General features: G+C 43.8%; 1 protein-coding gene across 1 annotated transcript in view; it reads left to right on the top strand.

The window, feature by feature from the left end:
- FLT3 (fms related receptor tyrosine kinase 3) overlaps positions 1 to 7,864 on the top strand; it is a 30,598-nt gene extending 22,734 nt beyond the window's left edge. Inside the window, exons 16-24 of the mRNA XM_033051712.1 lie at positions 1,015 to 1,125; positions 3,013 to 3,166; positions 3,505 to 3,635; positions 4,012 to 4,136; positions 4,470 to 4,592; positions 5,227 to 5,338; positions 5,422 to 5,521; positions 6,852 to 6,957; positions 7,628 to 7,864. Coding sequence (XP_032907603.1) covers positions 1,015 to 1,125; positions 3,013 to 3,166; positions 3,505 to 3,635; positions 4,012 to 4,136; positions 4,470 to 4,592; positions 5,227 to 5,338; positions 5,422 to 5,521; positions 6,852 to 6,957; positions 7,628 to 7,762 — 1,097 coding nt within the window. The 3' untranslated portion in view covers positions 7,763 to 7,864. The remainder of the gene's footprint in view (positions 1 to 1,014; positions 1,126 to 3,012; positions 3,167 to 3,504; positions 3,636 to 4,011; positions 4,137 to 4,469; positions 4,593 to 5,226; positions 5,339 to 5,421; positions 5,522 to 6,851; positions 6,958 to 7,627) is intronic.
- Positions 7,865 to 13,138: the final 5,274 nt, after the last annotated feature.

Below are 13,138 nucleotides of genomic sequence, written 5' to 3'. Positions count from 1 at the left end.
AGCAAGCAAAGGAGGGCTGCCTCACTGTGTCCCATTTAATCATAACCCTGTTCATAAAGTGTTGGAGTAGTTTACACTGGAAAAGATCTCTAGGATCACTGAGTCCAACTGTTAACCATCACTGTCATGTCCAACACTGCACCATGTCCCTCAGTGACACATCCACATGTCTTTTAAATATATTCAGGGATGGTGACTCAGCCACTCCCCTGGGCATTCTACCCCAGTGCTTGACAGCCCTTATGGTGAAGACATTTTTCTGAATAGCCAATCTAACCCTCCTCTGGCACAAACTGAAGTTGTTTCCTCTCATCCTTTGCCTTGTTACTTGGGAAAAGAGACCAGTATCCATCTCACCCACCTTTTGATATATACTGGAATGAGCTTCACACTGATACCAGCCCCTTGCCCATCGGTGTGCCCACAGAGCCCCTTCCTGCCAGTGCTGCCATCCAGGTTTTCATCCCCCATTTCCACACATGCATCAGTTTTAGGCTTCCTTGGTCCACTCCTTTGTGGCTGGCTTTGTGGAAGTTCATAATTTTGGTCCACATACCCAATTCACTGAAATTGTTCACTGAAAAGCAAGACTAAAGCTATTGCTGGAACACAGAGTGGCCTTCTCAGCTGTTGGATTGCAGCTGGGTGTGTGCCATATGGCTGCCAGTTTTTCCTCTTAACATTTCTCCGCAACAGGCTTCACTGCCATTTTTTCTGTGCTTGGGAACACTTTAATATATTGCTGTCATTTCTTGCCATCTCGAGAATGACAAATGTTGACGTTTAATGACTGCTTTCCCAGGCTTTCAAATGATCTGCACTCACACACAAATTTAGTTTCCACCTTTGACTGAAACTTTTTATACTTTAGAAAGGATTTTTCTAGGATGTTCCCAAATGTGCTGTTAGTCCAATGAATTTAAAATTAAGATTTGCATGTGACGAAGCATCACAACCTTTTAAATTTTCATTTCTTTGCCAGAGCTTTACAAATCTGTGTTACTACTTTTACAGAAAAACCTGATGCTTCAGAAAAAGATGCTCTAATGTCTGAGCTGAAAATGATGACTCACATTGGAAGCCATGAAAATATTGTGAACCTACTAGGAGCTTGTACTCTGTCAGGTAAATTGAAATTGTGGAAAAGTACCAGTTATAACCACCAGAATAATAAGAGCTAATTTTGCTGCTCTGTGCTGGCCCAAAATAAGATGAAGATGAACTGGAAGCAAATTTAAGGCCATACATGTGTACAGAAAAGGGTCATTTCTGATTATACTGGCAGGAAGTGATGCAACAGTCCTTCTGTAGAATAAGATTTCCTGTTATGGTGGTGATGGCACTGGTATGAGCCAGTTTATTAAGTGAAAAGGAAAAACTTACCTGGTGTCAGGGACTTTTGGATACACATGATTATGTTCACATAGGAAATTACAGTTATTATTTTTCATGTGGCTTACCAATGAATGGATAAAAAATGCTAAAAGACAGAGAGGAAACAAAAGAAACTGAAAAATAGCAGGTAGGAAGGACACAAAACCAAGAAATTAGAGTAATTAATGGAAAGAGGGACAATCTTTTAAAGAATCAAATGTAAAAACAAAACTGAAGAATTAAAAAAAAGCAAAGATGTGCTAAGACAAAAGTAGTGAGATGTTACCACTGATTAATTATCGTGTGACTCATGCTATCATTGAGGTAATTTTCACAGCTATTCTTGTCCCTGCTCCTCTGGCCAGGAGGTGAACAAGAGTGGGTCAAGAGAAGATGAAGAACAGATCTGCTTGGGAAGGTGACAGGGTTTCACCCAGTGTAGGTGCCTATCATGAACTGTAACATCTGACACTGAATAACTTGACTGCTTTTCCATCATGGTCATTTATTTAGTCAGAATTTATTATTCAGAATTTATTAAGTCAGAATTATTTAGTCAGAAAGACCAAGCAGAACAGTTAACTTTTTTTCCCCAGTTTACATCAGCAGCAATATTGTCAGGCACAGACATGTGAGGGGTAAGAGAAAAGCAGAGAAATAGATTGTTCCTGGTTGCTTTAGCTGATTTAAAACTGTACAGACTGCCACTGACTCCTGGAGCAGTGAGCAGGATGTGATGGTGCAGGCAGGAGACCTACAGGGAAGACCTGCTTAGTCCAGAAGGGTAGGGCAGGAACGCTTCCAGCCTTATCCAAGTGCCATTTTCAGAAGCATTTACGTGGTTCTCAAGACTTTCCCATCTATCCTCTGAGAGACTTTACAGCTTTTTCCAGCATGCCCTACCTTGCTTGACAGGGGCCTTCCGGCAGAAATGTCCACAGATCCATGCTCAGTCTTTCTGGGACAGACGTGGTGGTGGCAGTGGGATGCTTTGCAGGGTGATGTGTGACCACTCTGAGCTCCTGATGGCTGGCCATGGTTTTTATCCAGTTCTGGGACAGGAATTGGATGTATTTTTCCGTTCTTGAGAAACTGGCCTGACCAGTGCTCTATTCTGACACCTCCCCTTGCAAGGGGTATCCCTTGTTTAGGTCCCTCAGCAAGTACCTTTGGTTTTCAGGTGGTTTTCTTGGGGGGAAAAAAAAAAACAACTAATATTTCCAGAGCATGAAGGTTGCACAGACAGACAGAAGGATGTAGGTCAAAGGATACAAATTCACACCATCCAGTAAATTAGCAGGGGGCATCTTTTGCTTGCATTCTGCATGGTTTAGAAAATATGTTGCATCTTTATAGCCTGTACTGTCCTCCCCACTGCCATTGGGATGGACAAGGATTTTTGTGTTTATTTAGGGGTTTTCAGTACAGTTTGAGAGATGCTCCACAAGGACAGAGTCACACAGACTCCAAGAGGCATTACAGTCAGTGCCCATTGGTACAGCTTATCTACCTGGGAATGGAAGATGCTTGGGCTGTTTTAATACAGATTAATCCTGGGAGAAAATGAAGCAGCATCAGGACTTTAACGGGGAGGATGCTATAAATAGCAGCAGACATTTACATTTCTAACTATTTCAGGACCCATCTACTTGATATTTGAATACTGTTGCTATGGTGACCTTCTGAACTACTTAAGGAACAAGAGAGAAAAGTTTCACTGGACACTGACAGATATTTTTAAACAGCAAAACTTCAGCTTTTACCACAATATCCATCAGGACCAAAACTCTAGGTAAAGAATTTAGTAACAGTTTGATATTTTTAAAAACTGCTATTGCATTTTAAGCTGCATTCTCACCAGTGCTGTGCACTGGTGAAATTATTGAATTCTTGAGAATGTGCTTTCACATACTTCGATAAGCAATGCCTTGGGAGGAGCTGAGATTTTGATTCTCCTTATGGAGACTGCAGAAGACAAACAATCTCTTATTTCTCTTTCCAGTTTTAAGAAGAGTCATGCCTGCATCCAGAGTTTTAGTGTTAGTAACTGTTCATGTTTTTCACTGTTCATGTGTAGAAGATTATGTGATACACTGTGTGAAACCTTTGAAAATGTGTCACCCACTCCAGGACAGGGACTCACCTGAAGTACAGTGAGAACACAACTCTATGCAGAGAGGATGAATCTGAAGCTACCCAAAGAAGACAAAACACAAATGTGACACCAGGATCAAATGAGATTGTGCTGTTTTCTGAGGAAGGCAAGAGATCAATTGATTATATCTTCAGTAATGCTGTTATTATTGTATTTATTGTATTATTGATATGACTAGACTAGATTCCATGACAAAAGAGGCCTCTTTCTATTGAGTTTCTCTATAGTCCTAGCAGGAATTTTGTTGGAGGAGGATTCAACAACACTTCAGATCACTTATGTTTCTGCTCATGCTATACATACTATTTGAATATGAAAATACTCACCTTTATTTTGTATCTGAGTGAAGGATAAAAAAGATGGACACTCTTTGTGATGTTACTCTTGGTAGGAGCATGTGAAAATCCTTACAATAGGCAGTGGAATTAACCAGAGAGTGAGCAAGCCCATGGAAAACTCATACTTTTGATTATTTTTTACAGATAACATTAAGGATACAAGCACACAGGTGGATGAAGAAGAGGATTTTAATGTGCTCACTTTTGAAGATCTGCTTTGTTTCTCTTATCAAGTTGCCAAAGGAATGGAATTTCTTGAGTCCAAATCGGTATGATGAAGGGTAGCAAATTTTTCAGATAGAAAAGATGCTGAAAGTAGGTCAGTTTATAAAAGGCAGGTTGAAGAACAGAGCCACTCAGTGGCAAGCTTGAATGATACCTCCTTCCCTGGCTTAAGAGCAAAGACTATATTGCAGTTTTAGGCAACACCCATATTTGTGCCTGCTCTGGCCTTGTCCCCTTGCCACCAGCAACCAGGGAGTGTCCAGCTTGGCCATTCACCAAACTGCTTAAGTGGAAAGAGGTGCCAACTCAGAGAGCAGGGAATTGTCCACCTCTGATACCAAATGCTGCAGAGCATTAATCCTTCCTTTCCTTCTCAGTGCATTCACAGAGACCTTGCTGCCCGGAACATCCTGGTGACCCATGGGAAAGTGGTGAAAATATGTGACTTTGGCCTTGCCAGGGATGTAATGAATGACTCCAACTACATTGTCAGGGGCAATGTGAGTTCATGAGGGCTCTGTGGTTTTCATACCACTGCAAGAATTATAAGGATCTAAGAAAGAAAAGTTTAAATTTTTTTTTAATTCCTTGTTGTGCATATCTGTATGGGCAGTGCAGAAATCTCTGTTTTTCCTTCCTTTGGCAAAGGAAGATTATAATTAAATAATATAGATTATAATTAAACTTATCAAGCTGGTTCTGTAAATGAGATGGTACCCATACTCTTTCTAAAGCACCCACTGATGGAAGCACTGGGAATTGTTTACTGTTGTGGGCAATAACAGTGTGGGACATCTGCATATGTGGGGGTGTGCCAGATCCTCTGGCTTTATGAAGAGTGTGGACATCTCCATCTGGGCCACTCTACACCTGAAGTCAGAGGAAGGAAGGTGGCTGTTCCAGGACTGAGCTCATCTCTTCCCTAAATAGTCATCTAAAATGGATGAGATGCACTGGCTCTTTAGAAGTGCCTATTTCTCTCTGCAATGGGAATGTCCAGGGAGTGCTGACAGAGACAGGGCTTTGCACGCAGCAAACATGAATCGATCACGGTGGCAGTGAGCAGCACAGTGAAAGCCTGTGTCACAGTCTGTGTCACAGCATGACCTGACCTCCATCCCCCTGTCTGCACAGGCTCGATTGCCAGTCAAATGGATGGCTCCCGAGAGCTTATTCGAGAGGACGTACACCATGAAGAGTGATGTCTGGTCGTATGGAATACTGCTGTGGGAAATATTCTCTTTGGGTATGTTCTACAGTGGGACAAGAGAGTAGTGTTTGGTTTTGGCAGCTTCTGAATTAACACATATTCTCTGATGATTTCCACAGGTGTAAATCCTTACCCTGGTATTCAGGTTGACACAAACTTCTACAAATTAATACAAAGTGGATTTAAAATGGACCAGCCGTATTATGCTACAAAAGATGTGTAAGTGTATTTCCAAGTGATACACAGCATGAGAATTTATACTTACTAGGTCACTGTTTGAATGACCTTTTATTTATTGTGCAATATATCTTACCCAAAATTAGTTGCAAAATGTAAGCTCTTCCTCTAAACCTGCCAAAGGCTACCTGATCCTACAGGTTTTGTTCTAAAGTAGAAGTGATCATCACTAAAAGTTGTGTGTATTTGACAGGACTAGTTTATTATATTTATTTAGTTGTGCCTTCTTTCCCCAGGAAGCTTCTTATTCCCAGATCATAGATTTTTTTCCCCTTTTTTTCTTCTTTGGCTTTCTCTTTTTTCTTTTCTTTCCTTTTATTTTTTTTCCCCAGAAGCTATTTTTTTCCATATCGACTAAAATTTTGATGGGTTCTTTCCTAAACTTTATTTTTAAATCAAGCTTCACCAGTTTTTTTCAGTTTTGGGTGGCTAGGGATCCTCTTAGATAAAAACCCTGCTAAGGAAGAGTTGGGGGGAAGCTAATTCTGTGCTCTCAGCACCTTATTTTCAGCCTGTGCTTCTGTGCCTGGGTGGACTCTGCCTAGAGGTGGGGCCCAGGAAACAAGAGAAGAGAATGTGACACAGAACTGTGAGATCTGGAGGAAAGGGAAAGACTTGGGTTGCTTGAGCTCTTCTAGCAGGCATTTCATAGATGCTCTAGGGACAGAGTGCCTTGCTATGGCACTGCACTGTTCCTATCCTCGCCATATAAAGGTGTATAAATAAATGCATCACATAAATGTAATGACATTAAAAGTATGGGTGAATCTGACAGATTGACCCGCAAAAGATTGTTGTGGGGGTTTAAATACCAGGGATCCTATTGTCCCCGTAACTTTGCAAGGGACTTGAGCAGTCAGGTGCTGCACTGATGCCTGATGAAGCTGCAATATTTCCAAGGTAGTGTTTCAATTTCAGAAAGATTTTTGTGACATCAAATTACATTAAAAGACTTGCTGTGAAAAGTGTGCTTAAGACTACATCATCCACAAGGAGCAGGTTTAGCCCCAGTGACGGACAGGCATTGTCTTCCTAACATTTTCTCTGTGGAAGCTGGAAAACAAACATCATGACATTATGCGTCTTACCACAACGAAGATATTACTAAGCACTCTGATTAAGTCATTGTAAGATCATTTCATCCTTTATTCTTATCTTTCTGCTTCTTTTCCTCTGATGCAACACTGTAATTTTTTCAATAAAATCATTCTGGTCCCCATGATTCCCCACTCAAGTCCTGCAACTCCATGTAGTCACTTACAGAGAGTCCAAGAGCTTACGTATTTTCTGTGCCATGTCTTTCCTTCTGCAGCTATTGCATGATGCAGTCTTGTTGGGCTCTTGACTCCAGAAAAAGACCTTCTTTTTCTTGCCTGGTTTCCTCTCTGGCCTCTCAGCTGGCTGAGGCAGAAGGAGCAGTAAGTAAACACAGTAAGATGAACATGTGAACGAGGTCTGGGTTTGGGATTTTGTGGGGTTTATATGTAGCTCCATAGATCACAATGAGCTGAGGAATAGTCTTCTGCTTTCTATTGAAGCACACATCTATATTATGGATACATTGCCCATGGATCCATATAAGAGCTCGGGGCATATTTTTCTGCCATTAGAAAGAGTCCTGACCTTCCTGGTGAGGATTTTCTTCCTCCCACTGGCTGCACTGGGACTCTGGAGAGCTGAAGTCTCAGCCTGTGCTGAGGGAATGGGTTTCCCTTGTGCAGCTGCCAGTGCAGTCAGCTTTGGTGATGCTGATAGCTACCATGGGAGGGGAGCTGAGCATGGGCCAGGGGCCAGGGGGTGTCATGAGGGATCACCATGCTATGTCCTCACAGACATGTTGTATGCTGTTCTCAAAGGTCAAAATAATAAAGATGATCTGAGGAAGTCCTGTTCTATTCATACCAGATGTTTATCTCCTCTTCATGGAGGATAAACAATTCCTTTCCAAACTACTAATTCCTTCTTGGGCATCCACTCTGGACTAGACACACTATTTCTCAGTGCCTGCTTCATGGGGAGAAGAGCAGTTTTCCAAATTCAATTAAAAAAAACAGAAGATATATTTTTATTTCCTCCTCCCAATTCTAGGTTTACCATAATATGAAGAAAAACGTTGCCACACACCATTCCAGTGTCAAAACTAAGCCTCGTGTAAGCAGGGATGAGGAATCTTTGCTGTCCCCAGTTGTACCCCAGCATGAAGACTCTCAGGTTGAAAAATAATCTGAGTTGTGGATTTGGTCTCAGTATTGTCATGAACCCTCTGTAGGATGTTTTATATCAGCTCAAAGAAAAGGAATTGTTACCAACTGCTGCACTGTTTGCATTTCGTGAGGGCCAGTCTGTATTTATGTGAATTTTGGAGAGGAAGGTGCAAATGATTTGTTTGAATTCAGCAAACACATCTATAGCAAGACAGGTTTTTTTCCTGCCTCTCTCCAACTGAATATCTCCTTTTCTGATATTATGTAAATAGTTGCCTAATCAACGTGCTGAATTCATACTGTTCTTGCCACATTGCCAGCAAACATGAGAGAATCCACATTTTTTTTAGTCAATGTTTACAAGAATCTACTATGCAACTAAAGAGAGTTGGTGTGATTTCCAGAAGTGCTATTCATATCTTCATCTCCAGATGTCAGCGAGTGCTGGAAAAAACAACTCATTGGAGTCACTAATTTTAGATGTCCGTGATTTACAGTTCCATCAGTCTTGTTTCACAAGGAACTCTTAATTTGATGGAGTGTAACTGTCTTATCCTGGACATCTTGATGACTGTGAAGTAGTTGATGTGCGTTCAGTTCAGGTGAGCTCTTTTTATCAAGATTTAGTTACTCACTCGGCCTCTGCTCAGCCAGGCTACATTCTGCAACTACTCACGAGAGATAGGCACTCAGAGGAGGGATTCCTTTCTACCTAAAACAAGCAGCTAAAATAATCAGGAGGAGCGATATTTGGAGATAACCTTCTACCTCCCCAGCTTGGAAAATCCAGGTGGCAATCTCCTGTTGGAAGTCTGAGTTACAGCTAATTCCATTCATGGGGCTTTGTGTATATTAATAGCAAGTAAAAGACGTTTAATTTTGAAGAAATTATGTTCTGTAATTTAGGAGTGTACTATCATCACTCCAAATTCAACCTGAGCATATGAACACTGCTGGACTAACATGAAAGTATGTCTCTAATTTTCTCCCAGACTCCCAGGACAATACCCAGAGGCTTGATGTGTTTTCAGTATACTTAAAAAGACAGCTATTTTCATTATGAGATTTAGGAATTTCTAAATGCAACTTTCATCATGACTAATAGGATTCATTTGCCTTCATCACATTGGATCAAGATGAGAATATAATGGTTAATAGGGGTTTTTTTCTCTTTTACATTTTACAAGGTGCTAAGTACAGTTAGGATTTTTCAGTGGCATGTCTTATAAATAATAACTGTTTGGACAGAATATGCTATCACAGAAATCGAGCTGCTCTTTACTAACACTGCCTGAAAACAATACTGTAATACAGTGATTATGATTTGTATATTTTTGTTAATGTTATTAATAATTACCAATGAATCATCAATTTTTAATCAGATACAGAATGCTGAAGAACAATTGGGAGATATTTTGACAGAAATAAATTTTAACATTGTATTCTCTGGAAAATATTATTTTTAACATACCTGTAATAGTTTGAAAGCGTTCATCTGCAAGATGTCACTGTTCAGCACTGTTGGCACACAGCCTGCAGTGGCTGCACAGTGGGACTTGAGCATCTTGTGCAGGCAGGAGTTTCCAGCCTTCAAATTTAGAGTAACCTAACGCTGAACTGGTCACTTCCAAGCCTGGCTGGCCCTAGAAACTAGGCAGATGTGAACTTGGTTCGAAGACGAGCAGGTAGGAATCCCATGTACTTAGATACATGCCAGGAAGTTGTGTCACACGTTTATCCACAAGACTTGAAAAGAACTGGACATAGATCATCTGGCCCCTGTCATCACCACTGAGCTGAGACTTGGGAATATAAAGACAAATAGAGAACCTTGGAGCAACTCATGATTCACACATGAAAAGCAGCTCAGGCAACATAGCACTCCGTGAGGAAGAGCAATCAGGGATAAAACACTCCTGGTAAGGGCTGAACGTGTGGGAAGTTGTGCATCTGCTTCTCCACACAGAAGAGATGGATGGAACACAGCTACAGGAGGTGTTGAATGAAAAATAATTTCTTTTAGGATATTATCTTTCCAGGATGTTTCCAACAGAACTTAGCAAAGTGGTGGTCCATTCCTGAGGCTTGTGCAGAGCCACAGACAGCACTGTTTAGGGATCAGTTTCATGATTCTTGAAAGGAAATGACCATATTTCTCTCATTAGGATCCAGACCCCTAATCTGTGCCACCAGGAGCACGTTGTCAGGAGAAAGTGATGAATTCCCCCTGTAGTGAATGGAGAGCGTTAAGCTTGTTTGAAGACCTCCAGCAGAGAAGCGTTTAGTCTAAGGTGGATGCCTTAAGTTAGGCACAGACTGACAAAGATTCACTAATCATTAATCCGAGAAGAGCAGTACAAGGGTTGAGGTCAATTAAAACCACTGAAGAGCAAAGGACATTTGAGCTCTCCCTCGTAACAATAGCAGAAATAAGAAGAAAGATAATTTGGCAACCCAAGCTGTAAGGCAGGATGGCGAATCTGCCCCAATTTTCCTTCCCCTGTACCTGCAATAGCGGCCCTGGGAGGCGGCAGCGCTGTCCCGAGGAGCTCTCCCCCGGGATGCGCGGGCACGGGCGGCCGCGCTCCTCCGCCGCAGCCGGCACTAGATGGAGCTCCGCGACCGCGGAGCCGCCGGGCCATGGACCGGGACAAGGAGCAGGGCTGGTGCTCGGCACAGGGGGCCTGGAACAGGGTACAGGACACCCGGAGAGTAGGGCTGGGGATGGGCATGTCAAAAGGACTCCCCAGCCAAAACCTGCGACAAAATCGGTACCAGCACAAACCACTCCCCACCCCCCCGAGCGTTTTCCCAACCGACCATTTCCCTGTGTCACAGGCAGTAGGGACCAAAAAGGTGAGAGATCTTTATCTGTCCCCATCGAGAGAAACTGGAGGTGCTTCTCCAACGCCTCGTGCTTCTGGATTTGGGTACCTGGGATGGGCTCTGTGGGGTCCCTCTGAGAGAAGCTGGGACTAACCATGTGTTAAACCAGAAGAGCTGAAATAATCCTGTCATGCATGCTAGCAGTGGCCTTCAGTCCACATGTTCATGGAGGGTACTATGAAATGCGGTGAAGGAATCCTATAGTTTCTCCAGAGCTATTTGCATACAGGTTATATTTAAGAGTCCAAATTTCTGCTGGGAATTATTTCAGGGGCAAATAAAATGAAGTATACTGGAGATGAGTGGATCCCATGGAGCTGGATACACCAAATCTCAGCCCCCTTCTCCCAGATACAGTGCTCAATGGCTCAGGTTTCAGGCTTCTCATTCTGCCACCTTCCCTCCTGCATCAATGGCTAATGAATTAGACCGAGCAAAGAAAAACAGCTTTAAAAAAACAGGCACAAAAAGAAGCACACAGATCTATGGTTGAGAATGCCTCAAATGGCTCCAGAAAGAGCTAGAACTTGAGCCTATCTCCTTCTCACCCTTCGTGAGCACCCCAACCCTATGGAATGGCCTAGCAGGAGTCCTTCCAAGCAGGTTGTCTGAGACCTGAGCTCGATTCATGCTTCCTGAAATGCTTTGTAATGAGATAAATAGCGCAGCTGTCTAGGGCAAGGATCCTGCTTATAAGTCGCTGACAGATTAAAATTTACGTGTTTAAGGCTATGCCAGAAAACTGACGGAGTAACGCTCCTAGAAGAAGTGTAGGTGCCCTGGGGCACAATCTGGTTCAGATATCAACCGAGAAGGAATTCTGAAGACCCGTTTGTGGAGAGAGGTGGATAAGTGGTGGTGCTCCCGTGGTTGCCTCCACAGAGGCACATAAAGACTGGTATGGGATCCTGTTCATTTTAAACGCTGTTAGCTGGGATGAAAAGAGACAGGAGATCCTGACAGTGACCCACCCCTGCTGGCAGGTATTGCCAAACCTACCCATCCATGATCCTTTGCATGACAGCTAAATTTTGACATTTAGTTTTGGCTGCCCAGAGAAGCCTCTTTCCAGGTGCACTGAGATTCCCCTCCCTTCATGCTCTGCACATCTTCGGGCTGAAGAAAACTCAGAAGTTACCCCTAATGACAGCACTCCAGTCCCACCAGTGCCATGACTGCTCCATCTTCAGAGGAGGCTTGGAGGCTTCAGATCATAAAAAGAAAGAGGTGCCTAGCTCTAGTTTCCAACAAATTCTTCTTGGAGAAGTAACTACGTAATGTGTACTGGCTGCTCTTTGGGAAAGCCTCCTGTGATGTGGGGTTGCCCTAGATGAGGAGGGGTTGTGAAGCTAAACTGAAGCAAGGGCTGGGCTGGTCCCTGGGAGCTGAGTCATAGAGGAGAGCCTGGGGGAGGGGAATGTGGACCACAGCTGGGAAGCTGGCTCTGGGTCTGCCTGGCCCTACCTTCAGCTCCTTTGGGGGTTTCTTTTCATACCAGAAATAAAATGTAGTGAGACTCCTTTTCCCTCTCAGGAACTGGAATAAAATAGCTGGGAGCAAATGTGGGATGGTGGAGAGCAGTCAGCTAGCAATTTCTCCTTGGAGTCAGAAGAACTAAGGTTTTGGATTGAGGGGGTAAATATTTGTCCAGGGAGAAAGATGGGTCTTCTGCCTTCCTACAGCCCCATCACAAGGAAAGAAGCCTTGGTCTGCTCCCCGCCAGGCTAAAGAAGTGCTTGCCACTTCTCTGCTTTGGACTCTTATATTTGCTAGCACAAAATATTATCCACAAAGCGCCATGGCCCTTCATGTACAACTATGGTCTTGCAAACAACAAACCATTTACAGAGGCACCCTGTGCCTCTGCTCACTGAAGGGATTTGTAGGACTGGGCTTACCACAGAACACAAGGCTGAGGGAGACACTGATATGGGGCAACCACGCCATAGCGTCTTGCCATGGAAAGGCTTGGAGCAGAGGGAATGGTGGGGGAAATCAGCAAGACTAGCATGTGTTGTAGAGATAGGGACAACACACCCAAGGGGATGCATCACCTCCCTGCTAAAGTTTCAGGGCTGGGAAATGTAGAAAATTAATCAATGAGGAAAACAGTGAGGGCAGCAGCCTTCAGATTGCCCTTGGGAGGGGGAGACAGCACAGGGGCAGGCACGCTGGTGGCAAATGTGTGCAAACTATTTTACAGTTCCAATTCACTGACGAATTGGAGACGACACTCGCGCTAGTGGCTCCATCCCAGCAGCTGGGCCGGGGCTTGAGGTTTCCCGTGGAGCGACGTGGCCCTGGGCAAGGACCAGAGGCGACCTCTGCCGCGGTCTGCAGCGCCGGCCGTGGCTCGCCGCAAAGGCGAGACGTGAGGCTGGGGAGCACCGCGCTCCCGCTGCATCCCGTGCCGGCCGCTGCCGGGGCCGGGGGAGATAACAGCGGCCCTGCGTGCTGCGGGGAGCGTCCGTGAGTGGATGGGGGGTGTCCTTGCGGGGCAGAGGCGACA

The sequence above is a fragment of the Catharus ustulatus genome, chromosome 2, assembly GCF_009819885.2.
Source record: "Catharus ustulatus isolate bCatUst1 chromosome 2, bCatUst1.pri.v2, whole genome shotgun sequence".
Classification (NCBI taxonomy): Eukaryota; Metazoa; Chordata; class Aves; order Passeriformes; family Turdidae; genus Catharus; species Catharus ustulatus.
The sequence above is the reverse complement of the archived record's forward strand: the minus strand, read 5'-3'. Positions and strand labels throughout refer to the sequence as shown.